Genomic DNA, 26,746 nt, shown 5'->3' on the forward strand with positions numbered 1-26,746 from the left:
TAATTTTTCCCTACTTGCTTCCACCAGCCAAACACATCTGTCCTACATTATTGTATCGTTTTCCGTCTCTTTCTAGGAGAATGAGACATTCAATATTCGCCATACATTTTCTATGGGGAAAAAAAATCCGCCATTTTGAATTTTTTTTCTATTCATCGAGTAGACCTTCGGACCCTGATCATCTCTTGCCAAGAAACCACACTTCCATCTTTTATACCCTCCGAGCTGGACACCGGCGAAATTTGTATGGCGGCCATCTTTTCTTCGCCATTTTGAATTTTTTTTCAGCTTTTTGGCAATTGGATGACGTCATGAATGACATTTGCTCGAGCACCCCCCACCTATCTTCAATACCTTAAGCGGGCCCTCCACCCGTCTCCGAAACCCTCAATCATCAGCTGTCTCCATAATTTTGGCTTACTAACTTTTTGTTTTCTATGCGATACCATCAGTGAAAAAAAAATTTTTCATACAAAATTTTACAGGAGTTTCTTAGTTGAAAATCTCGAAAATCTCCGCAAAAGTGGCAACACCGATTGCATATCTCCATACTGCCCGCCGAGATACACAATCGATTCATACATATTGACTTTCCAAAATGTTGCCAACTGCCTCAAAAACGTGATCAAAATTTCGAAAAATGAAAAAAAATACAAAATGGCCGCCAACTCGTTTCACAGAAAAATTTTACACGGTTTCATAATTTTCCTATTAACTACAGGATATACCGCGCCCGATGACGTTTCAATCTTTCGTCTCGCTCGCACCCACGCGAAAGGGGATACCGTGAAAAAGACCGTGTTGAAAATCACTTTTACTTTGATAAATTCCAGTGTTGCCAGTCTCCGGTGACAAAAATACCCAAATGTCATTTGTACGAGCAAAACACGTAATCACTCATACTCGGATTTTGCTAAAAGTGCGTATTTCGATTTTTTACAATTTCCCGAAAATCTTGAAATTTCCCTAAAAACGGGGTAATTTTTTCCCACCGATCTATACCTAGAGTCTATACGTACAACCGCTTCATAGAAGCCGAATCGCTCCGATCTTGCCAACTTTGAGATATTTAACTTTTAAAATTGCGTTTTTTCGTACCTCGAACAAAACGGCCGCCACGACAGCCGCCATCTTGAATTTTTAAAAACTACTCCCGTTCTGTCAAAATACAGGATAATCGTGGGCGAAACCAAAAAAAATAATTATCCTCGATTACCCCGTTTCGGATCTGTGGCGCCGCGGTTCGGGGTCGAAAAATCAAAAATTTTGAAACGCTACGACTCGGCCGCCATCTTGTTTTTCCAATTTTTTCCACATTTTCTGTTAACCGTTTACTACATTCTTTAATAGTTGCGAGTTTGAACGGAGTCCCTTAAAAAACAAAGGAGCTGCAAAAATGACGACGGCCGCCATCTTGTTTTTCCGAAATGTCATAATTTTTCCCCAGTTGACTCCCCCACCCGAACACATCTCCCCTACATCATTATATCATTTTCCTTCTCTTTCTAGGAGAACAATTATGTCAATGAGTGAGTGAGTGGTAATCGAGCTATATATAGTATAATAATAAATACAGGTTTTTGGCAATTCTTTTTGGCGTTTATATCTACGATTTGATTAAATCTGACTAGAACAATACTTATTAAAGGTACTACTAGTATGTGATATAAAATGATAAGAGTATATTTCTACACGTCTAGATCTGGTGCTAAAGCGATCAAAGAGCTATTGAAAATATTAAATTAAAAAAAAGACAATCAAATATAAAATAATTAAAAAGATTATAAACTTTGATTTATATTATTTGTTTTTTAAGATTTTTACTAACATATTTAAAAGTTATTCTTAGACCCTTCAATATCATTGTGCAATAGTTATTGCATTTTATTGTTTGAATCATCATGCCCTCAATAATTTGCCTCAATATTTCCGTATGAACGAAAATAGGGAGCAACGTTATCCATAGACGGCACAGTAATAATATGTTCAATCTTTTAAAATTATTGCACAATTCATTGCGTAATCATTAAAAAGATTTCAAAACTACCTACAGTTTCAATCAATAAACCAATATGAATATTGCACAATATTATTGTTGGTGTAAAACTTTTCTCAGTAACTATGATAATTGAGTTACTTCAGTAGAGGAGCTGGTGAACAAAATGGTATATAGTGCGTAAAAAATGACTTCTTCCGCGCCATTTTAACTTTAAGTGTCAAATTTCATGTCAAAAGTGTGATTTAGTCCTTATTTTAAAAGTGAACCATACTTTTGATAGAACAGGTGACCCATACAGTTAAAATGGCACTTGAGAAGTCATTTTGTATGGACTATAATTACATTTCTGGTCAAAAAACTTTTTTTTTATTCCAGACCTTTTTGGACCAGTGCATTTTAAGTAAAACCACCTAAACTGTCCTAAACTGGGGTCCAAAGTTTATAATTTCAATCACTAGATACAAAATATAAACTGATTTCCAAGCAAAAGGGTCTAAAACTTCGCTGAAACCAAGTCCAAAATTAGCAATTTCGGTCAAAACAGTACAATTACAGTAAAGTTTGAAGAATTTAATACAGTTTTTTGCTCGTGCAATTAAATTTAATTTCGTACTATTAAGAGTCTCTCTTTTTATAATATACTCGTAATCAGATATGTATATCCAACGATAAAATTTTCGCTATAACATACATCGCAAAGTTGCTGTTAATTTGAAAAAATAAGAACGCAATTTGCAAAATTGATTGAATTTATTAATCAAACTATCAGTGGCATGATTCTGTGAATAATGAATTTAGTATTCAATTTTTTAGCACAAATTTTTACAGGCGATTTTTTTTAAAGTCTGATATTTTATTGCCTAAAAAAATTTACAAAGCTGCATGGTGAAAATAAAAAATATATTTCTATAAGCCATTAAGGAGATATGGGATAGGAAATGAGCGTGAAAAATAGATAGATAAATACAAGTAAAAAAAAATTAGTCGTATTTAAATACTTGGCCTCCGAATTTTTTTAAGTGTTTTTAATAAGATCCGTAATTTAAAAATAAATATTAAAAATTCGTAAGTAGTTCCACTTCTTTAGATTATTGTTCTTAAATATTTATAAAACTGTGATAGTCATATTAATTAAGTTTTCGACTTTTTAGTTGTCCTAGTACGCGGTAGATTACTTTCATTTATTTACAAAATCGTTTAATTAATGGTATAACTTATTAATAATAATATGCTTCACGTTCGTTGAATTAAGTAATCTGAAAATAAAAATAACGAAATTAATAATTAAATATAATTATTTATAATAAAGTTATCTAGTTAGTTAGGCTTATCATCTACATATTTTAAAATAATTGCAATTAAATGATGATAATTGATGGCATAGTTGTATTTAAAAATAATTTATTTGCATACATTAATTACATTTACCTTATACAGGCTGTAACCAGAACGCTAGCAAAAACGAAGACAGGTGATGGTACTCATGATTACTGATAAAATACCACAAAATAAACGTGAAAAAAATAAATAAAAAAATCATGTATTTTTTAAAAGTTCACAATATATTGCAAATAAAACATCTGACTGACGCTAGAGTAACGTTGCGTAAGTAGACCACTCGGAGTCAATGCCGCGTCGTAGGTTGGGCATTGTCTCGAATTTTGCACGCTATACATTGCGGGTTGAATAACACTTAAAACTACAAAATAAGGAAATTTATTTACTAAGGTTATTGGCATTGGATTACGTTTAGGTAGTTTAAAATAATTGTGCTAAGTTTTTGCTAGCGTTCTGGTTTCATCCACTATGTATTCTATTACTAAAACAACATTTACCTCTAAAACACCTGCACCCTATGGTTCTCCCGATCGCAGACAATAATGTTTCCACCAGACATGACAGCGATGCCTTCCAGACCCTTGAACTCCCCATCACCGGAACCCCAAGACCCGAAGGCTCTCAGGAAGGTCCCGTCTGGATGGAAGATCTGGATCCTGTTGTTGCCAGAGTCAGCTACCACGATGTAGCCTTGGTCGTCTACTGCTACTCCCCTGGTGACAAAATACATATTTATTGGTATAAGAATCATCAATATTGATCCGCTCATTTTGTCGCTGCAAAGGAACAAGACTGATGAACACATCATAACACTCGTGGACTTTTTTTTTTTTTTTTCTTTAAATCTGGCTTTACTCTGATCAGCCAATGTCAAGTTTGTGATATTTTCAAGTTATTGAATTTATACAAGTATGGACTCCGTCTGCGCCGGCGCCCGCCGAAATACGCGCGGCGCCCCTTTAGAGCGCTTCCCAGTCAGTTCCACCACCAAAAAACACCAACTAACACAAAAACCAGCCACTCTTAACAAAAAAAACACTCCAAACAAGCACAACACGCGCGCCAGCAAACGCCATCGCAGTCGAAGTCCCTCGTGGACTTGCGCAGTCGGGTAAAAATTGATTAAAATCTTTATGTCACAGACTAAACAGATGCCTCAAACCATAGACATTTTTACGAATTGTAATGTAGAAATCTCCAAATTAAGTAGGTATAACTGAGTGTTGCTGTTTGTTGCATTTAATATAATTTTCTTACTTAGTGCTGTGCCACTCTCATCCCAAAAACATTTATTTATTTATTTTATTTACCTTTCATTCTACATTTAAATTTCATAAATTCATGGAATTAAATTTAAAAAAAAAATTACTAATCAAAAATATTATTTAAATTCCAAACCACTGTAATGAGACAAGGTGCCCAGAACTCTGGAAGCGTTACCTCGTTGAATAGCCAGACTAATATTTTATTTATTTAAAAAAAAATAAGGCGAAAAACTGTACACAACGGAAAATACCCTAAGTACGTTAAAAGATTGCGAAGTTTGCTTTGGAAACTTGAAACTTAAAGTTAAAACTTATTTAAAAGTTAAGTTTTAACACTGTGCCACTGTTATAAATACCAAAGATCTAGATTTTCTTAGACATATCTCTGGAAAGACCCCATTTTATGTCTGTGTAAGTTATGGATATTAGTATGAAAGTATAGATTACGTAAAGGGACCACAAAAGCTATTAATAGGGGGCCTTGTTAAAGAAACTCGAGGTTAGTTTACAATGGATTGAAGTCCTTGGCAAGTGTAAAGCTATTAAGGTCCCTTGTGGTTCAAGTAAAGGCCCCATTGTACGAGCGACCGAGTTTTAGTTTAACCAAATACTTAACGAGTACTTAAGAGGAAAACCAATGCGAATGACATAGACGATTTCACCTTCAAACTAGCAATTTTGACATGCCATGACCCTCTATTGACAATTAATCAAGCAGACATTTCAATCTGCGAAATTTACGCGGACTTTTAGTATTTTGACGTAGGAGGGTAAAAGATCCAGTACATGAACGAATAAGGACTACCCTGATATTGACCTAAAATTAAGGTATATGAGAATCGTTCTATATCTAATTTTTATATTTTGTGTGTCTGTACACAGTAGGTAAACACTCTTAAATTATTTAAATATCAAAAAATCAAATAAAATGCGTGGTATTAATTATTATAAATTATTTTATTTAAGAAAAGGATAAATTGCCAGTAAATGAACTGGGAATTTCAGTGAATGAACGAACTCTATCTAGTGCATAAACTCTCGATTCCTATTAATAAATAAATTCTTAAATATATTTTCGGCTTGGAATTCAAAAAAAATTGTCAGATTTTCACAGTTTTTGACTTATTGTATATTTTTTTCTACATTTTGCGCGATAAATCAAAAACTATTTTACATAATAATAATAAATAAAACCTGTTTTAGAATGTATAATAGAGCCCTTTTATATGATATTATCCCCTTTGGTATAGTTATCTTAGGTTGAAAGTCACCTAAATTTTCTGGAAAACAGTCTAAATGATTACAGAGAAAATGAAACTTAATGCCCATGTTGCACCCAAGTCGCTGGAAGTGCAACATCAGCTGCTGAATGTTTTGAGAGTAGTGAGAACAATATACCGTAACACATGTTATCAGATTTGTTCCTTTGAGCCGAGAAGCCACATGTTCTGATGCTTTTTAGACAATCTAAGATCTCTCATTAAGTGGTCCAAATCATTTTGATTAAATAGTCTAAGTTGAGATGTAAAAGTCACTACATCGTCACTACCTTCTGAAAGTTCTTGAAGTTGATTGGAGGTACTGGGTTGGGGCTGAGGTACAGATTTATCACCAGAAGTCAGAATCGTTCTAATTGAAGACTGCAAGTTACAATAGAGTCGCTTGGAACAATTTTTTTGCTGTTTCTTCTGGTTATATTCACAATTGTAAGGTTATTTTTAAAAATTGATTTGAGTTGTCAAAAATAATATTAATTTATCTAATGCAGGTAGTTTGATAAAATCGATATTTCGCTCATTCGATGTCATACAATCTGTTACTAGGAGGCCGACAAGATTGAACTTGCATAAATACGGGTGTTTTGAAGGTTTTAGTTCAGTCTCCCTCTGAGATTCGGAGCGATATCGCATATTTTCGGTATTTGGGTTGTGAACTGGATAATTAGATGTTGTGATAGCAATCACGCTCTAATTAAATTATTTATTTTGGCATTAGTTTGTTTAGATTAAAACTCTCGGATAACCTTGCACATTAAACTTGTGTTTTTTTTGTGTTGGTTTTGGAGAGGACATTCCAATAATTCGATAAAAATATTTAAATAATACCTGCTTTTCTGAGTGACGCCAATACAATGCAGAAATAATAATCATCATGGTGTTTAGATGGTTCGCGCCAAATTATAAGACTTTTTTTTAGTAAAAGTAGGGTCTATTCTTATTTGCTCATAAACGCAATGAGGAAATACAGCTTCCACATATAAAAATTTGGAGTCCAGGCCTTGCTGTTAGCTGCTAATGGGTTCTCAAAGTAGCCCGAGTATGCTTGTTTTACAAAGTTAGACCCACTTGCACGACATTCTTTAATACGTACTCGCCACCAAATGGTACAAAAATGATTGGAATAACTTGCAGATGTTCTTCTTGATGTTAACACCTCGATAAATTTTGGAAATTACTTGTGAGATCTTAATAAAGTGTGAACATACAAAGTGTGAGTATAGTGCAAAATATGGGGGTACCTGTATCTCAAAAACTAGAGCTGCTGTGTAAAAAATTAAAGTAGATCTGAAATCAGCGACGTCAAATTAGTAAGAAACAGTTTCAAAACCTAATAAAACAAAAAAGTTGAATTTTGTATGCCAGTGAAATGATTCGGAATCGGAAGCCACTTTATATATCGCGAAATTTGGAAATGTGGTAAAATTTTCGAAATCCATATTTATCAATGAAAAGCGACATAATTTTGTAAGTAGTACCTACTTACTTCAGTTTACTATTTTTGAACAGTTTCGCAGAGGTACAACAATCGGCCTCATTCAATCAGCCGCCATATTTATAGTAACAGGCAAATAAATACAATTAAGTATTGGAACTACAATACCTATGCTCCTAAATGTATCTTAAATAACAAGTCTCATTCAGCGTTACAAGTGCAGAAGAGGAAGTAGACAGACGGATTAACATCAGTTCGAACAAGTACTGGGCACAAAAGGAAAGAATGAAAGGAGCTTACCCAGTACATCTTAAAAGATCCGTTACAGATACATGCATCCTGCCATGCCTTACCTATGCCAGCCAAACATGGGTCCAGACAAAGAATATAAAAAGAAAAAGTGACTTGCTAAAGGGCGATGGCAAGGAGCATAACTTAAGGAAAAAATATTCAAAGTGAGAATTGAAGACATAAGAAAAAAGACAAAGCCTACAGACACCTTGAGACATGCCCTAAAACTGAAATGCAAATGGTCATATTGTATCGATTTTTACAGATGAAAGAAGGACAGGAAAAATCTCCCCTTGGCAAGGTCCAGCAGGTAAAAGAAAAATAGGTAGACCGAAGACGCGTTAGTCTAATGCTATTGTGCAAATCGCGAGAGAAAATTAGCTTGATAGTACCAAAGACAGAGAGAAATGGGGATACCCAAGAGGGATCCTTATCCAAGAAAGAAGAATACCAGAATAAATATTTAAAAAAAATCTAAAGAAAAATTAAACCGACTTCAAAAACCACAAACACTAAAAAGTAAAAAAAATTTTAGTGATTGTGGTTTTTGAAGTCGGTTTTATTTTTCTTTTGAAATTTTTTTATTTCACAATTTTTAGTGGCCCCACTGTACTATAATATGCCATACTCAGTTTACCTAAACAACCCGAACCAAACCCTAACCCTAACTCTTGCCAAACCCTACTGTTTACTAAGATATTACACTGATCGCGAGCAATTTGCTCTTATCCATTGAGGAGTTCCGTTCTCCATCTCGGAAGATATTCATCAGATCTTCATCAAATTTATATGGGACCACCTGCGAAGTATACCCTATCAAACAAAAAAATCCAAATCGGTCCAGGCGTCTTTGAGTAATCGGGGAACATACATTAAAAAAAAAGATACCGACGAATTCAGAACCTCTTCCTTTTTTTGAAGTCGGTTAAAATATACTAAGATTTACTAACATGGTGTTATACCACAGAGTAGCGAACAGAGGCAAAGCTTCTAAGAAGCGAGCAAAATTTATAACTATTTTGGTAGGGTTGGCACAGAAGAATACAATTTAATAAACAATAGGTATTTGTTCAACAAGATGGCAAAGTTTGTTTTTGTTGTGATTGCTTAGTTTAAATATCGATCGATAGATCTAAATATCGATTTTGAACGAAATCAGTCACTTTACAAAGAATTATAAATGGTGCCAACTTTTTTAAATTTTGGTAACAGTTTCCTATTTTGTGACCCCAGGGAGCTCTAAATATCGACTTTGAACGAAATCGGTCAATTAACAAAGAATTTCAAAATGGCGTCAACTTTATTAAATTTTGGTAACAGTTTCTTATTTCGTAATCCCAGGGAGCTCTAAATATCGATTTTGAACGAAATCGGTCAATTAACAAAGAATTTCAAAATGGCGTCGACGTTTTTAAATTTTGGTAACAGTTTCTTATTTTGTGATCCCAGGGAGCTCTAAATATCGATTTTGAACGAAATCGGTCAATTATCAAAGAATTTCAAAATGGCGTCGACGTTTTTAAATTTTGGTAACAGTTTCTTATTTTGTGATGCCAGGGAGCTCTAAATATCGATTTTGAACGAAATCGGTCAATTAACAAAGACTTTCAAAATGGGGTCGACTTTTTTAAATTTTGGTAACAGTTTCTTATTTTGTGATCCCAGGGAGCTCTAAATATCGATTTTGAACGAAATCGGTCAATTAACAAAGAATTACAAAATGGTGCCAACTGTTTTAAGTTTTGGTAACAATTTCCTGTTTTGTGATCCTAGGGATCGTCAGATATTGATTTTGAACAAAATCTATGACAGTTCAAGAAAATAGATTTTAAACACGATTTAAATTATTATCATTAACATTAAATTAAATGAAAACACGACGCGTGACGTGTACTGCAGCCCCTGAGCTTGAGCACAGGCCGAGCCGGTATAAACCGATTTCTCTCCGTACGCGACGTAGGGCCTGTGCTGACGCACACACGCGCCTCAAGCTTGTAGTAGTGTACCTATGGTAGCGCGCATGTATGAAGCTTTGACTCTGTTCGCTACTAATGTGGTTATACAACGCAATACCACACTCACAAACACTCGTACAAACATACAGACAAGTATATACTCACACACACACACATGGACGCACGCACACGCACTTTTGAACGGTTTGAACGGAACACGGTTTTGAAATTGAAATTGAAAAAAAGTGTAAGAATTTGTAAGAAAATATTTAAAAAAGGTATATCAGCCGGTTTTTTATTCCAGTTCTTTATACATGTAAAAACGTCCAATCTGTTCATTTACTCGAGCCTTTACCCTAGTACCTAATTATATCGACCGCCCCATATCAAAACAAAGTAAATGTCATTTTTCCGAAAATCGTTTTATGTCATAAGCCTAACTTTCATAGTATGTCCCGTTGTATTGTAAGGACACCCACATTAAAGTAAAATTAAAAGCTAGTAAGTCGCTTTGACCATTTTAAAACATAGTAAGTCTATGAACTGGCTAGGTTTTTTATAGATTAATGCGCCTTACTAAGTTTTTCAAAGGAATTAGATTAAATAAAATAAATATCACCCATTATCTAAATACCATGTCAAAACAGTAAATACTTAATAATGCATTAAAACTTAAAAGTAAGATAGGAAAAGTCAATGACCTCTACATGTCAACTGTTAAATATGGTTTGCAAGGGAAATACTTTGCATACTTACATAATGTTTTTAGGGTTCCATATCTCAAAAGGAAACACGGGACCCTTATAGGATCACTTTGTTGTCTGTCTTTCTGTCCGTCTGTCCGTCTGTCGTGTCTGTCAAGGAAACCGATAGGGTATTTCCCGTTAACCTAGAATTATGGGCAGGTAGAGAGGTCTCAACTCTCATAGCCCAAGTAAAGGAATAAATCCGAGAACAAATTTCGTGATTCTAGATCAACGGGAAGTACTGTATAGGTTTTCTTGACGGACGGACGGACAAATGGACAGACAACAAAGTGATCCTTTAAGAGCTCCGTTTTTCATTTTGAGGTACGGAACCCTAAAAAAGAAAATGATGCACATGTAATGAATAAATGTGTAGGCCAGTCTTCACACTAAAATATTTAAACCCCTTTAATTTAAAAACTGTCATAGCCTAGTGGTTAGAACGTCCGCCTCCTAATCGAGGGTCGGGGGTTCGATCCTGGAATCACGCACTACTAACTTTTCAGTTATGTGCGTTTTAAGCAATTTAATATCACTTGCTTTAACGGCGAAGGAAAACATCGTGAGGAAACCTGCATACCTGCAAGTTTTCCATGTTCTCAAAGGTGTGTTCCTAAACTTCTCTTGAATTTAAACCACTTACTAGGTTTTGATATGAGAAAGAAATTTGACATTAATTGACAAAATTGAGAGACCTAAGCTTGTATAAGAACACAGAAGTGTCATAATTCGTGTTCACTTTGCCTAACGTCTCTCGGAGAGCAGAGAGAGATTTAAACTGTTTCTTATAATCATTGGCCATATTTCAAATGCGAAAGTGTGTTTGTTGGTTTAATATTCAATCACGCTGCAACGGAGCAACCAGTCGACGTGGTTTTTTGCATGGATACATTTAAAGACCTTGAGAGTGACATCTCTCTCCGCATCGTATTCTTTATTGCTGAGGGTTGTGACCTCTTTCCATTATTCCTACATCTAATGGTAGGTTTTCTTGGGATAATAATGCGGTGGGTTCAAAGAGCCTACGGAACTCGACTAGAAAAACGAGATTTTGACTCTTAGGTTTAACGGTTATGAATTAGTTATTATTATCAGTGATAAAATTGATTAGGGCTGCCAAGTAAAATGACATTTATCTCGGAAAATCAAAGAGTTTCCACGAGATTTTTTCCAAGTTTGCGCTACTAAGTGCATATATTATGAAGAGGAAAGGTTTGTTTGTTTGTTATCGATAAACTCTGAAACTACTGAACTACTTGCACTAAAGACATAATCATCAACATCAACCGACAGACGTCCACAGTGAACATAGGTCTTTAATAGGGTCTTCCACATGCTACGGGTTTGCGCCGCCTGAATCTTTGCGCTTGCGCTTGACGACAATCATGCTTTAAAGAAAGCAATGATGAGGTCCAAGTTGGAGCACGCTTACCTAGAAGATGCCTATTCACTCTTGGCTTGCAGGTATCTAAGGTATATATGGCAGGAAACACGGCCGCCGAAATGGCGTTCCAACCTTTAGGCTCTCCCCATTGCCCGCAGCATGAATCTGAGCTTTCTTATGATGGTTATATTATTATGTACATATAATATCTCATAAGAAATCTCTAACACACAATCCAGCTAAGTAGGTCCAATTTCAAAAAAAGCTAGCTAGCCGACAAATCTAACTCAGTTAGGCAGCCTTCGGGAACCTTCGAGATGTCTCTCGTCCAAAATTCCTCAATGCTTGAAGACCAGTCTTTGAATAGTGCATGATGTCAGTGATGAAAAATGGATCCGAAATATAGGTCTTTTTTTGTACACAGGAAATGCCTGACGCATACCCCTCCGTCATGTGGGGCTTGCACCAAACTTGCACTACTACGAAATCCATTTCGGAACACGGCGCCCGAAACGAGGCGCGCTATCTCCTAAAAAACATAGGTATAATACCTATTTAGAACACTTACTATCTGTCATCATAATCTATGACAACCTCCGAGTATTTACCTGGTAAAACCGTAACTTTAGAATAAATTTTAGTATATAAGCAGGCTTCATTTAGAAATGAAAAAATCCCTATTTTATTTTTCAACGATTATAAACACAACTTTCATTCAAAAATAATAAGCTTAAATTCATTTTAAATAATATTTTGCGACGAAATGACGCGCACAGTCCTTCCGCCATGACAGTCCAGTGGACACTGAATTCCATAGAGCGCCTGCAAGAAAATAAATAGCACAGGAAGTTTTTTGGTTAGTTTTAGATTATTTAAGAAATGAAAAACATTTAGTATAAAACTAACAGTTCGAATTGATTGCTAAACCTAAACATATCATTTTCTGGAGGTTGGCTTCAAAGTATCAAGATGTTAAAGAAAATTTTTACAGAACAAGTTGCGAACAGCAATGTTTTCAACTTGTTTTTTTTTTTATTGGGATAATGTATACAAAATTAAAAGAGGCACTTATAATCTTCACAAACTGAAGTTTTTAATTGCATGTATTTAATAGCTGTTAATGCTTTAGAAAAATAAACAATTTACTTCAAAGTACAGCATTTTTGCGATTAGTCAAATAGCCATAGTCTTAAGCGCTGCTATTGATTTTAATTAAATGGATTTTGGAGATTGAGTTGATGTAGTTTCAAGGCTGAATCCGGTAAGTGGTGTAAGTTGTGCCTGTCTTATTGAGAGTTACTTGACAGTAATAGTGGTATATAAATAGTCTGAATTCCACTAGCAAGGCCAATCTGCTTACTGATTCACTAACTCAGTATCCGACCCTGAATTAAAGCCACCCAGCTAATTTGACGTTTATTTTTAATCCATTGAAGGTTTCTACGAATAAATATTTTAATATCACTCAGTGAAGCAGCAATGTAGAACCAACCAATGTCAAATAAGTTCGGTGGCTATCAGTTTTAGACACTGATCCATTTCAAAATCGCCCAACGCGCCTAAAAGTTTTCACTTTAAAATTTTTGCATACCTATATGTACCTACCTGTTTAGAATAAATAGGTACCTCTAATATCTATCGTTATATTGTTCTTTACATTGTTTGTTGCTTGAAAAATAAGGTCACTAATGGCCGATTCACACCAATTGCGTATGCAACACGTACACGTGACACGTGCGTAGTGACGCGCGTGAACCCATAGACGTAACTGCACGCATTATACGTCTACGTGAACGTTCACGCCACGCAAACGGTGTGCCATGTTTCATACGGTTCCATACATTACAACGTAAAGGTACGCGCTACGTCTACGCTTACGCAGCCTGTGTGAACGAGCTCTTAATTGTAAATACCTATATTACGTGACGATATATTTTTTTTCTTTTTGTGTTCTGTTAATTAATTCATTCATGGATAATAAATATTTACATAATATAGTACCGGACTCTACCTAGATTAGCGTTCTAGTCAAGTGTGACGGCCAGATACTAGATTAGTGTTAAGACATTCGTGGTCTAGTATAGCACATGCACGTATGACGTCATCTTAATCACCGCAAATTAGTCAAGCCTGCATCCCGGCTAGCGTTTAAGCGTTTATCGTCAAGACAAATGACATAGCTATACTGATGCAGTAATCTTCCTGTTACACCCTAGACATGAACTAAATGGCTTAGTCAAAGTAGGTATTAAATGTACCTACATCTATTGCAGTTAAAAAATTGGTTGTCTGTAAAGTCGGTTTGACGGTTGACGATAGTTGAACGTGACAACAAAGGCCGATTGTGCTTCTTTGTCGCTCGTTCCGCGCTCTCGCTTGCACTTCAAGCCTTACATGGAACGCCTCAGAGCGAGGTAACGCCGCATAAGTCATGTTTTTTCGTGCGTGCAGCCGGCTTTATCGAATTATAAGACGTTATCACGTCAAAAACTAACTCTCTTCAGGCGTGGCGTTCCTTTTATCTTTGGAAAAAGCACCACAAAAGCCTAACATCGATCAGGCAAGCTTTTAAACAATAAACAAAAGGTAAGGACCCTGTATAAAAACTTTGAACAATAAGTGGGTACTTAACAACACAAAGTCGAGTTGTTGTATGATAAGTTTCCTCGACAACTTTTCTCCGTTTCTCCACTTACTTATGAACGTAAGTTTGACAGTTTTCGAACTTCTCCACCTGACCTTGAAACTTTGATATTACCCTGCATCTATTTACTTGATTTTGAATTCGCATTCAATACTTGGCAGATCCAAATCTCGATACTAATAGAGACTATGTAGAGTGGTATGTCCAGCAGTGGATGTCTATATCAGTTGACGCGCGCTTGACTGCAATCTCACCTGGTGGTAAGTGATGATGTAGCCTTAGATGGACGCGGGCTAACTTCGATGGGGTTTGGCCACAGAACTAATTCAAAGGCGTAGTTCCGACATCAATAGGGTATGACAATTATAAATAGATACCCCTTCATGGTTTCTACACGACATCGTACTGATATGCTTAATCACTTGGCAGCAAAGCTGGGGTGGTAACTAGCCACGACCGTAGCCTCCCACTAGAAAACACCTTACTGAAACAGGGCGCGTTCCTTTTGCAAATGTGTAAATACACCTTTACGTTTATCATTATCGAAATGGAACACGTGTCATTCCAATTTCAATTCATTGTTCTGGTAACTTCGACAGGTGCTCCGTCCCTTTCCATCATAATATGCCTGTCGGATATTTCCTTGTCTTTGTCTCTTGACAGCTATTTTAACGTAGAGTTTAAAGCTTGATGTACACTTTACACGGTTCACACACCACCAAAGGCTTTTTAGGCAAAGCAAGTTTTCTAATGTAGCCTATTTACACTCTAGGAGTACGGAGTACTAGTGTCTACTGTATGGAATATGGGTAGATAGGTACTCAAATTTAAAAGTATTTTTAACTGAGCTTTTCAGCCGTAAGTACTTCTAACCAATATTTTTCAGTAAAAACTACTTTTGGCCATCGTCGTTCGTCATAGTTTTGACTATTTTTTCAGTTCAAAATAATATTGACTGTTTAAAAGTTTAAACTGTAACATACAAAACCTAAGCTTTTATGACGCCTCGCGGGCCAATGTAAAAGTTTAGTTTTAAGTTTAAAATACTCTTGAAAATACAATTCAGAAGCTTGCGAACAAAACGGTATGATTAAATTTTACAGGAGAAGCGAAAAACTGAACAAACGATGTTAAAACTTTACTGCAATTGTACCGTTTTGATTGAAATCAACTCAATATTGGAACAGTTTTTGACTGTTTTGTTTGGAAATAAGTAGATTTATATTCAATAATTGAAATAGCGAATTTTGGATTCAATTTCAGCACAGTTTTAGGCAATGTTCCTTAGAAATGAGTTTAGATTTATATTTCGTAGAGTTAAAATGCACAGATTATATAAAAAATATTTTGATTGGAAGCGTAAATAAATATACTCGTACTGTTTTGTTCCACAGCTCCTCATTTGACTTTCTCAACATACCTTGGGAATTTGAACTGTCCATCTTCAGAGCCTTCTTCTCCAAATGAGGACAGCACCCTTCCATTCACGTCGAAGACCTGGATCCTGTGGTTGTTGGAGTCGGAGACCAGCACGCGGTTGGTGCTGGACACGGCGATGTAGTGAGGATGCTCTAACTGCCCAAGTTTGGAACCAAAGCTGCCGAATTTGCCCACAAATGTACCATCGGATTGGAACACCTGATCAAAAAAAAATGTGATATTAAGTACCTATTATTTAAAACATTCTGATTATTTAGATTATTATTAATATTGGATACATTCCAGTAATGCCAATAAAAAATGGTAAATGCTGGCGATTATCCAAAGAAATAAAAACATTTGCAAGTATCATATTTTATTAATTGCATTAGGATTTGTATGAAAAAATAAACTTCGATCTAATTTTTTTCATTTTTTATTACATGCTTTAAAGGATAACTTTGCCAAAAAATGGTATATCAGACGAAATTCAATTGAAAAATGTGTCGTTTTATGGATTGAAGGCACATACATGAGTAAATTTTTACTCGTACGTTGATAATGCTGATATTACTGACCTGAACTCTATGGTTTTCCTTATCACACACGTATATGAATCCGAGGGCATCTGTGGTGATGCCCCAAGGGTAGTTGAACTTGCCGTCGCCAGTGCCTTGACTACCGAACGCTCTGAGGAACCGCCCGGCGGGGTCAAACACCTGGGACAAAAGACGTTCAGTTAATGCACAATTCAAGGGCTTAAGGCGGATGTGACGGGTCTGCCCGCGAAATTCAAATTTTATTTGGTTTTTCACAATTTGAAAACTAATACAACAAAGTAGGCTTATGGCATTCTGTTTGATTGATGCAAAATTAATTCATTATTGTTATTATAGTCCAAAATTCACATTGCATTGCACATTTATTTCAATATCAAAAATTACATTGTTTGATTGATGCAAAATTAACAAATCCTTTCTTCGAATATATAAAAGTCAAGTAAAAAAACGTCAGACGTGACATTTGTCATTCGGCACAGACTATTTCAGTTTTTAACGTCTGGTGCACACGAACACTCCCCCGGCCTTGGAAGGCATCACTTTCAAAGGTTCTTAATCACTTGCTACCGGTTGGAGTGGTTGGAGCAGTTGGATGCGGATCACACGTCACTGGTAAGGGGCAGATCTTCGAGAATGCTCGCCGTACCACGTTGCCATTAGCCATGTGTATGGATGCTACCCTAGAGACTCCGTCCTTTCCGGGAAAGATGGCGACGATGCGGCCCATACTCCACTTCAGAGGGGGATTGTTGTCCTCCTTTATGAGCACAAGTTTGTCTTCTTTTAAACTGTCACCGGCCTTGTTCCATTTTGTTCTCACTTGGAGCTCGGAGACATACTCTTTGGACCACCGGCTCCAGAAGTGCTGTCTGGCTTGCTCGACTCGCTGATAGCGCGTGAGTCGATGCGCTGGTACTTGCTCGTAGTCTTCACAGGCAGGCGACGTCAGCGGACGGCCAACCAAGAAGTGTGCGGGTGTGAGAGGGGTGAAATCGTTCGGATCAGTCGACATAGGAGATAGGGGACGGGAGTTAAGGACGGCTTCTACCTGTGCCAACACCGTGCTAAACTCCTCAAATGTAAAATTTGCATTGCCTACAACCCGTCTAATATGGTGCTTGCATGACTTTACCCCTGCTTCCCACAGCCCTCCAAAATGCGGGGAATATGGAGGGATAAACTTAAACTTAATGTTATTGTTTATAGCGAATTCTTTAATCTCATCTGCGCAATTAGCTAAAAATTTTGAAAATTCTGTCATTAGACCTGTAAAATTCCTTCCATTATCAGAGAAGATCTCGGCTGGCTTGCCACGCCGCGAGACGAAACGCTTTAGCGCCAGCAGATACGCATCAGTCGATAAATCTCCGACTAACTCGAGATGAATAGCTCGTGTTGCAAAGCAAACGAACAGGCTAACGTACGCCTTTATTAATTTAGCGCCTCTTCCTTTGCGATTCAGTACGAATACTGGCCCAAAATAGTCAACTCCACTAACTGCAAATGGAAAACTTGGAGCTAGACGCTCGGCTGGGAGATTGCCCATTATTGGCGTTAGAGTTTTACCGCTTAACCGTGTGCAAATTATACACTCGTGCACAACCTTTTTTGCGAGGTTCCTACCACCGATAGGCCACCACGACTCTCGAATGGTAAATAGCAGCAACTGTGGAGCTGCATGTAGTTGCCGTAAATGTTCATATCGGAATAACAAATAGGTGAAAGGATGCTTTGCTGATAAAAGAATGGGGTGTTTCTTATTATAATTGAATTCAGAAGCATTGTATAAACGACCGCCCACTCTAATTAAATCATTTTCATCAATGAATACGCTTAACTTCATTAACTGGCTCCGTTTTGCTAATGGTTTATTATTGCGCAAAGTATTATATTCCGGAAATGATTCCTGTTGCGATAACCGAGCAAGAGTATTTACCGCTTCTCTCAGCTCATCCACATTCAGCGCACCGGACAGTTTATTGCTCGGTGATTGCGCATTGTGTATGAAACGCTTAACATACGCCATAGCGCGCTGAATGCGACTGAACTGGGAGAATCTGGAAAACGCGATAACAGGATCAATGTAATGACCTTCCTGAGGATTAACATGTTGGGTGTGTAAAACTTTAACCTCCGGTAGGTCAGCAACCTTACTAGCCGTAGGAGTCTTAATCGCGCGCGGCTTGAAATTAGGATCACGAAAAAACTGTGGGCCTTCCCACCACAGGTTTGATTTTTCGAGTGATTTGAGATCAACACCCCTCGATACTAAATCTGCTGGGTTATCCTGAGTCGCTACATGATACCACGCATAATTACGCGTCATCTCTTGCACTTCAACTACTCTATTTTGTACGTAAGTTTTAAGTTGATAGGGCGCCATACGTAGCCACCCTAGTACAATGGTCGAATCGGTCCACAGAGTGACGTCATCAAACTCACAACGCAATGATTCTATTATTTTAATGCAAAGTTTAGCACCTGTTACGGCACCACACAATTCCAACCTCGGAACGGTTAAAGGTTTCAAAGGAGCTACCTTTCCTTTTGCGCATGATAACCTTACCGATACGCTGCCGTTTTGTGTTAATGTGCGTATATATGCACATGCCCCATATGCCTTTTGCGAGGCGTCGGTAAATATGTGCAATTCCGCGCGTATGTGGTGCTTAGTAAACGTATGACGCGGTATTCTTAAACAGCTAAGCACGTCTAAATTACTAAGAAACCTTTTAAATTCGTCAGCTACCTCTTCTGGCAATTGCGTATCCCAGTCAGTTTTAAGTAGCCACAGTTTTTGTAACAGAATTTTGACGGTCATGATAGTAGGGCTTAATAGACCTAAAGGGTCAAAAATCTGTGAAATCGTAGACAAAATCAGGCGTTTAGTAATTTTAGTTGAAGGTAATCGAACTTTTGATTGATAGTTAAGTTGATCGGATTGGCTTATCCAGCTCAATCCCAGCGTCTTCGACTGAGGAGGATAAGTCAATCCGATTCCTTGTTCTCCTAAAGACAAATCTTTGAGCGTATGAGACGACGGTAAAGAATCGTTTTTGAAATTAAAGACCCACTTTCGAAGTGGAAAACATCCTGTAGATAAAACATTCGCTGTCTTTTCGCATAACTTTAACAATTCATCTTTATCGTCCGACCCTGTTATCATGTCATCAACATAGAAATCATGTGTAATAATTCGCTTTACATCCACATCATTGCATTCCATAGCCAACTGCCGTAAGCATCGAACGCTAAGAAAAGGTGCCGATGCCGTCCCGTACGTCACCGTGTTCAGCCTATAAATTTCCAATGGAGCCGCAGGATTAGAACGCCATAGGATAAGTTGAAGGTCACGCTGACTGACATCTATTAAGACCTGCCTGTACATTTTTTCTATATCGGCGCAAGCTATGTAGGCATTTTCACGAAACCGCAGTAAAATTGCAAATAAGTCACCTTGAATAGGTGGGCCAACCATTTGTAAGTCATTTAGGGATTTATCACTGGTGGATTTGGCGCTTGCATCGAAAACGACGCGTAATTTGGTTGTGGTACTATTTTCGTTAAACACACAGAAGTGTGGCATGAAGTAATGTGGAGTTGGAAAATCGTGTATACGATCCATGTGCCCCAGGCTAATATATTCGTCAATAAAAGCCTTGTATAGCTGCGCGCAATTCGTTGAACGAGAAAGTCGTTTTTCCAGAGCGACTAAACGCCTGTATGCTTGTGTATACGAGTCACCTAGTAAGGTGGGAGACTCGCTGAATGGTATTTTAACAATAAATCGTCCCTGAGGATCGCGCCTAGTATTTAGGACAAAGTCTTCTTCGCAAGCGCGCTCCACCTCAGACTGCACATGAAAGCCACGGGAAACTTCTTCGAGCTCCCAGAATTTGCGTAACTGGGAGTCGATTGATTGTAATTGTGTGTAGTTACAAAGGATAGTATTAGAAATAACCGGTAAGTTATTTATCGGTCCTGAAATGACCCAACCTAATTTTGTATTTTGTAAGAAAGGGCCACTCGCAAGGGGAATTTTCCCTTCGCTTAACAGGTCCCAAAAGTGATCAGCACCTATTAAGATGTCTATGTCAAAACCGTCCAGGTATGAGGGATCAGCTAGCGTTATGTGATGCGGAATTTTAATTTGGTTGAAATTAATAGGTATAGATGGCGCCGGTGGTGTTATTTGCGGTAACACCAAACATTGTACATGGGTAGAATAATCGTCATTTAATGATCGAATGTTAATTTTGCACGATTGAAAACATTGTGTGACGGAATTTCCTATTCCTTGTATTTTTCGTGTGGACTGTATTAATGGCGTATTAATTTGGTCGCAGATTGCCTTTCGTATAAAGCAACACTGACTCCCGCTATCAAGCATGACGCGGCATATAATAGTTTTTCCCGAATCATCTGTTACTCTGACTAGCGCTGTCGATAACAATACAGGTTGTGTGAGTGACGCCTGCGCGCATTTGACGTCTGTCCCACTAATAACCTGTGACGAGTAGGTCTGAACCGATGTGCATTGAGGGGAGTCACTGATGCATTCATTCTGAGCTGGTGCTAGTGGTAGTGCCACTTGACCTTCAGTTGCGCTGCGTTCGCGATGGATAATTGTGTTATGTTTGAGGTTGCACTTCCGGCAGGGCCCGAACCTACAAACGTCCGGTCCGTGCCCGGCACGGAGGCAATTCACGCATAATTTATTTTTCTTAATAAAATTAATTTTATTGTCTATGGTGGAGTCCAAAAAGGTCTGGCATGAATATAGGTTGTGAATGTCTTTACAGTAAGGGCATGATCTCTTAAACTGTTTGTCCAAATTAGACGTGGACACATTGCAGCGTACCTTGTTACCCGAAGTATCCCTATTGCCTGGACTATTATTTGAATTTTTTGTAAATTTATTAAAATCTTGATTATTTTTACTATGTGACACGTGTAGTGTTTCCAACATGTCAGCCCTTGCCTTTAAAAACTCCAACAAATGAGTCACCTGTACTAGCACTTTGCCGTCCTTCTGTTGTTCACCTAATCCTAACTCACTCCTATGTTTTTCCCACGCTCGCTCCGTTGAGTCATCTAGTTTTGACACAACCATGTAAATTATAAGTGTGTCCCAATGTTCTGTGGGCTCGCCTAGTAACTTCAGGGATCTTAGGTTCTTCAACACAACATCAATTAGTTTGCGCAACAATACAGGCGACTCCTTCGATATTTGTTGAATAGTGAACAACGCTTTAACATGATTATGTATCAGTAGCCTACTATTATTATATCTATTCATAAGTAATTCCCAGGCAACAAAATAATTATCTGGTGTAAATTCAATTGAATTAATAACTAGTGCGGCAGGGCCCTTAAGTGCAGACTTAAGATAGTGAAATTTTTGAATAATACTTATAGTATTTGACACATGAACGAGAGACACATAAGTATTCTTAAACTCGAGCCACTGTTCGTACGAACCATCAAAGGAAGGTAAGTTGATAGTCGGCAGCTTTACCGCCTGATACGCATCATGATTGTCCCTACACTCATTTCTCACAGTAGATGGCACGGACTCAGTGCCTAAGATGCACTCGGATTGAGCTATGATAGCATAATATTTGTTTTCAAAGCATTCCCTCTCTTCAAGCTGCTCATCATCCTCTGAGTCTGGAAGGAGTCCATCCAACTTCATTTGAACTTGATTGAATTCAGACAACAAGTTAGATGCACCTTGTATTCTTAAATTTAATTCTGCCCGCTTACTGCGGTCTAAAACCTGATTTTCAAAGGAACTTACATATGCAGATAATTTAGTTAATCTGCCCTTTAAAACCCCCCTTTGTTTGATTAACTCTTTTATTAATTGCGCAGATGGGTCTAACAATGGAGATTTAGGCAAAGTAAGATCAGTTTTAGACATTTTGTAGTTTGTAAAAGAGAAGTAAAGTCACAGCAAAGTACTTACATGTAAATGTTGTAGCGCGTAGATAAATAGCGTTAGATTGTTGAACACTGTGTTAACACAGGAATTAGGAATATAGGATAAGGATTTAGATGGGATGTCTTGGCTGGCACGTCTCACCGAGTCGCTTTGCTGTGATGCGAAGTCGCGCCACAAGTCTTGTCCCCGCTGGTTATTTGGTTCGAAGCTGACCAATAATTTGTTTGATTGATGCAAAATTAATTCATTATTGTTATTATAGTCCAAAATTCACATTGCATTGCACATTTATTTCAATATCAAAAATTACATTGTTTGATTGATGCAAAATTAACAAATCCTTTCTTCGAATATATAAAAGTCAAGTAAAAAAACGTCAGACGTGACATTTGTCATTCGGCACAGACTATTTCAGTTTTTAACGTCTGGTGCACACGAACACATTCTATTTGCGACAATAACAGTATAATCCCCACCTATTTATATAAAAATCTTTACTTAAAAGGGTCCAGTTTAAGAAATTAGCTCTAGTATCGACTGTAACTCACACATTAGTCGATTTCGCGGACAGACCCGTCGCTTGCCCATTAAACAAAGACAAGAACCAGCCTAGAGCTACTAACTATAACATTTAAAACATATTATTATGAAATTTCCGAATAAAACTGTTTTATAACTTTTAACTTATTACCACCAGATCAAATATTTGTTACTTAATTGATATCCGATATTTAAATAGCCCACAAATATTGGATTTGGCTGTATTAGCTATAATAATGATGAGGAATAAACACCAGCTGATGCGCGTTATGTGAGCCATTATTATAAACGATTTTAATGCATATTTTATTATCGATTGTACTAAGCTATAGGCCACTATGGCCGCAGTTTAAACGCTAAAATAGATTTGAGTTATTTAAAAAGATCTGGCGCCTTAGCTCCAGTTCACTCATGCAGGTGTGTGTTGCTCTTAACTTTCAGGTTGGTAGTTGTTTATCTATTTTAATAAATCAACTTGTAAACTAAGCCATCAATCGAGGACTGTCAATTAATTTCAATTAGCGATCCGAATACAAAGTGCCGTTGGGAATAAATCCGAAACACGATCACTCTAGTTATTCTAGTGGGCTTTGGGAAATAATTGGCGGGCGTGATGAAAACGGGCTTAGATTTATTTAGACTGTGCTATTGCCAAAAATATGTATACATTTGGATTAAAAAAAGCTTTGAACAAGATAAAGTTGAAAACTAAAAGTAGGTAGGCTCAAGCGGTCGCATGCTTTCGGCTGCAGTTGGACACCAACGGATGCGGTCCACACGGTAGGAATAGATAGATACCTGATTAGGTCGCAGCACCATCTAGCCGCATCATCACACTAATTATTATTATTATTATTAATATTATAAAGGCGAAAGTTTGTATGTGTGTGTGTGTGTGTGTGTGTGTATGTTTGTTACTCCTTCACGTAAAAACTACTGTACGGATTTGGCTGAAATTTGGAATGGAGATAGATAATATCCTGGATTAGCACATAGGCTACTTTTTATCCCGGAAAATCAAAGAGTTCCCATGGGAATTCAAAAAACCTAAAATCACGCGGGCGAAGTCGCGGGCATTGGCTAGTGCTAAATAATATTGGAATGCATAATAAATGAATATGAATATGAACTAATCAAAAAATACGGAAGCATGCTGTGGCATCCGACGGCATGCGCTCGCATTCCAGCGCGTTTTCTTCACCAGGCGTATGCGTTCGGCTCCTGCAGTATGTGTACGGTAGGATTCCACTCAATTCGATGCGACGCGTTTGATTTAAAGGTGACACAGTTGAAGTAACGTGCATATGTAAAACTAGATGTTGCCCGCGACTTCGTTCGCGTGGATTTATGTTTTTCGAATTCCCATGGGAACTCTTTTATTTTCCGGGATAAAAAGTAGCTTATGTGTTAATCCAGGGTATAGTCTATTTCCATTCTAAATTTCAGCCAAACCCGTCCGAATATTAGTGTGATCATGTAAGGAGATGTCAAATAACGACGCTATCCCGTCAAATGATAGATCAAAGCGCAGTTAACAGGGCTCTCTCCGTCACTCGTTTCATACAATCGTAGTTCCAATTTCATTTGAATATTAAGCAACCAAAGTCCATGAAATTTTGCAGACATATTCTAGAAACTAATATCTGTGTAATGTGTATGTGGTGTTTTAGATTTTTCTAAAAATATGTAGTTTTAAAATTACAGGGGCTCAAAGATTTGTATGAAAATTTTTAGGACCGCGTAACTTTAAAACCGAATATAATAACAGAAATCTGGAAAACCACAGACATAGATATTAGTTTCTAGAATACGTCTGCAAAATTTCATGGACTTTGGTTGCTTAATATTCAAATGAAACTGGAACTACGATTGTATGAAACGAGTGACGGAGAGAGCCCTGTTAACTTTAACTTGAAAGGTAACTACACGAGCCGGAGAAATTCGAATCTAATTATTCCCTAAGGCACTTTATATTCGGTTCGCTAATTGAAATTAATTGACATTCCCGATTGATAGCGCTTGTTTACAAGTAGACTAATTAACCTGAATCGCGCTAACGAAGTTTTCTACGTGACACTATTTCGTGATAGCGCGTGTGACGGTTGGGTTAACGAAAATGTGTTGATTCGGCTACTTCGGCTAAGAAAATCGATTTGCCAGAAATACCTATCCACAAAAGTTTTATTAACATACTAGGAGTTACCCGTATACATCCCGTATATCGTTCACGTGGATGGAGGTCTTTTATTTTCCGGGATAAATGTAGCCTATGTGTTAAGCCAGGCTATAAGCTATTTTCATTCCACAGCCAAATCCGTCCAGTCCAAATTTAATTTGTTTTGGTTTTAATTTTTTTTTCTTAAATTTAAATTTTGATTTAAGTGTATAATTATAGAATTGTCAATTAATTGTTTTCCAGAATAAAAAGTAGGCAATCTGTTACTTTTCTGGTCTTTACCTACAGTCCCGCGAAAAATCACGTACCTATCTAAAGCCTTTGATTTGTTGCTGCATGACGGACGGACAAAGCCGTGAAAAATAGCTTGCTATCCAGCAGGAACCGTTTATTTTCCCAGGATTAAAAATACCATATGTCACTGTAGAGGTCTTTAACTATAGCAATGAAAAAAATCACGTCGATTATTTGTTTCTTTGCTGAATGATTGAAGGATAAACCAATAAATAATTACACTTTCGCATTATTATAGTAAGGTATCTTGATAATGATGTAAAGTTCGCGACATGTCGAGATGGCAATCGGAGTATGAGACAAGAGGAGGCCTCGCATACACGCACGCCACCCGCGCTCGCCAGCACCGGGTTAGCGCGGGGGCTATGTGGCTGTGCGGGGCATCCTCACCTCGATTGCCATCTCGACTTGTCGCGTACTATTTTAAACGTATTATGATGAGGATACTTAGGATAAGGTTCTTTTTTGAATTAGACTCGTACGATCACGTACGAACAATCCCGACTTTCCAAGAAGGTACTATAATAATAATAATAATAATAGTTTTTATTGTCAGGCATAAAAAAACCCATATACCTATAAATAAAAGTTACACAGAATATACGTTACATTAAAAGCATTCACATAATACATTAGGTTAACTTAAGACTAACTGAAATGGTTAAAAAAAACTCATTTCAGATGTCACAGGTCACAGGTATTATTTTCTGTTCTTATCCTGGTGTACAGACAACCAATAATTAACAAGTGTAAATTAAAAATTTATAACACCCCCGACGATCTAAAGTATTTGAGTTTTCCAAAACATCATTTTCAAATAAATAATTATGTATTTAGGCAACGTCCATCTTGACAGCTTGACATTTGTCTATTGACATAATATTAAGAACCTAACGGTTATCTAACCTTCTTTTCTACAAGAAAACTAGAAAAGAGCTGATAACTCTTAAACGGCTGAACCAATTTTTTTAGATTATAGCTAAGAACACTCTCGATCAAGCCACCTTTCAAACAAAAAAAACTAAATTAAAATCGGTTCATTCGTTTAGGCGCTACGATGCCACAGACAGATACACAGATACACAGATACACAGATACACAGATACACAGATACACAGATACACAGATACACAGACACACAGATACACAGATACACACGTCAAACTTATAACACCCCTGTTTTTGGTCGGGGGTTAAAAATAGGGCTGGGCATCCCTTCACAAACAACCTTGAGTATTGAATTGTTAGAGCTCCGAAGTCTTTCCCAAAAGGATGCCACACGAGCTCTAACAATACAATAGAAGTCGGGCACTCTCGCTTCGGCAAACATAGTAGAAGCACTGCAATACCTCGGCAAACCCATGAGTATTCGGAATGCGTCGTTATATTGTACTCGTATTGCAGTGAACGACTTTTTAAGAAAGTTAGTCCATAGCTGGCACGTATAAAAGCATTGGCAGTAGGCGTTAAATAAGGTTA

The 26,746-nt window shown here is 37.3% G+C and overlaps 1 protein-coding gene across 7 annotated transcripts in view; it reads right to left on the bottom strand.

The window, feature by feature from the left end:
- Positions 1-2,213: 2,213 nt before the first annotated feature.
- The window catches only part of LOC123872766 (RING finger protein nhl-1), a 126,876-nt gene continuing 102,343 nt past the window's right edge, over positions 2,214-26,746 (bottom strand). For all 7 annotated transcript variants that reach the window (XM_045917278.1, XM_045917277.1, XM_045917276.1 and 4 more), the window contains 4 exons: positions 16,332-16,472; positions 15,755-15,972; positions 3,835-4,050; positions 2,214-3,255 (listed from right to left, as the gene is read on the bottom strand). In XM_045917278.1, the coding sequence (XP_045773234.1) occupies positions 3,837-4,050; positions 15,755-15,972; positions 16,332-16,472 (573 nt within the window). In that variant the 3' untranslated portion in view covers positions 2,214-3,255; positions 3,835-3,836. The remainder of the gene's footprint in view (positions 3,256-3,834; positions 4,051-15,754; positions 15,973-16,331; positions 16,473-26,746) is intronic.

The sequence above is a fragment of the Maniola jurtina genome, chromosome 15 (assembly GCF_905333055.1).
Source record: "Maniola jurtina chromosome 15, ilManJurt1.1, whole genome shotgun sequence".
In the NCBI taxonomy this organism is placed as follows: Eukaryota; Metazoa; Arthropoda; class Insecta; order Lepidoptera; family Nymphalidae; genus Maniola; species Maniola jurtina.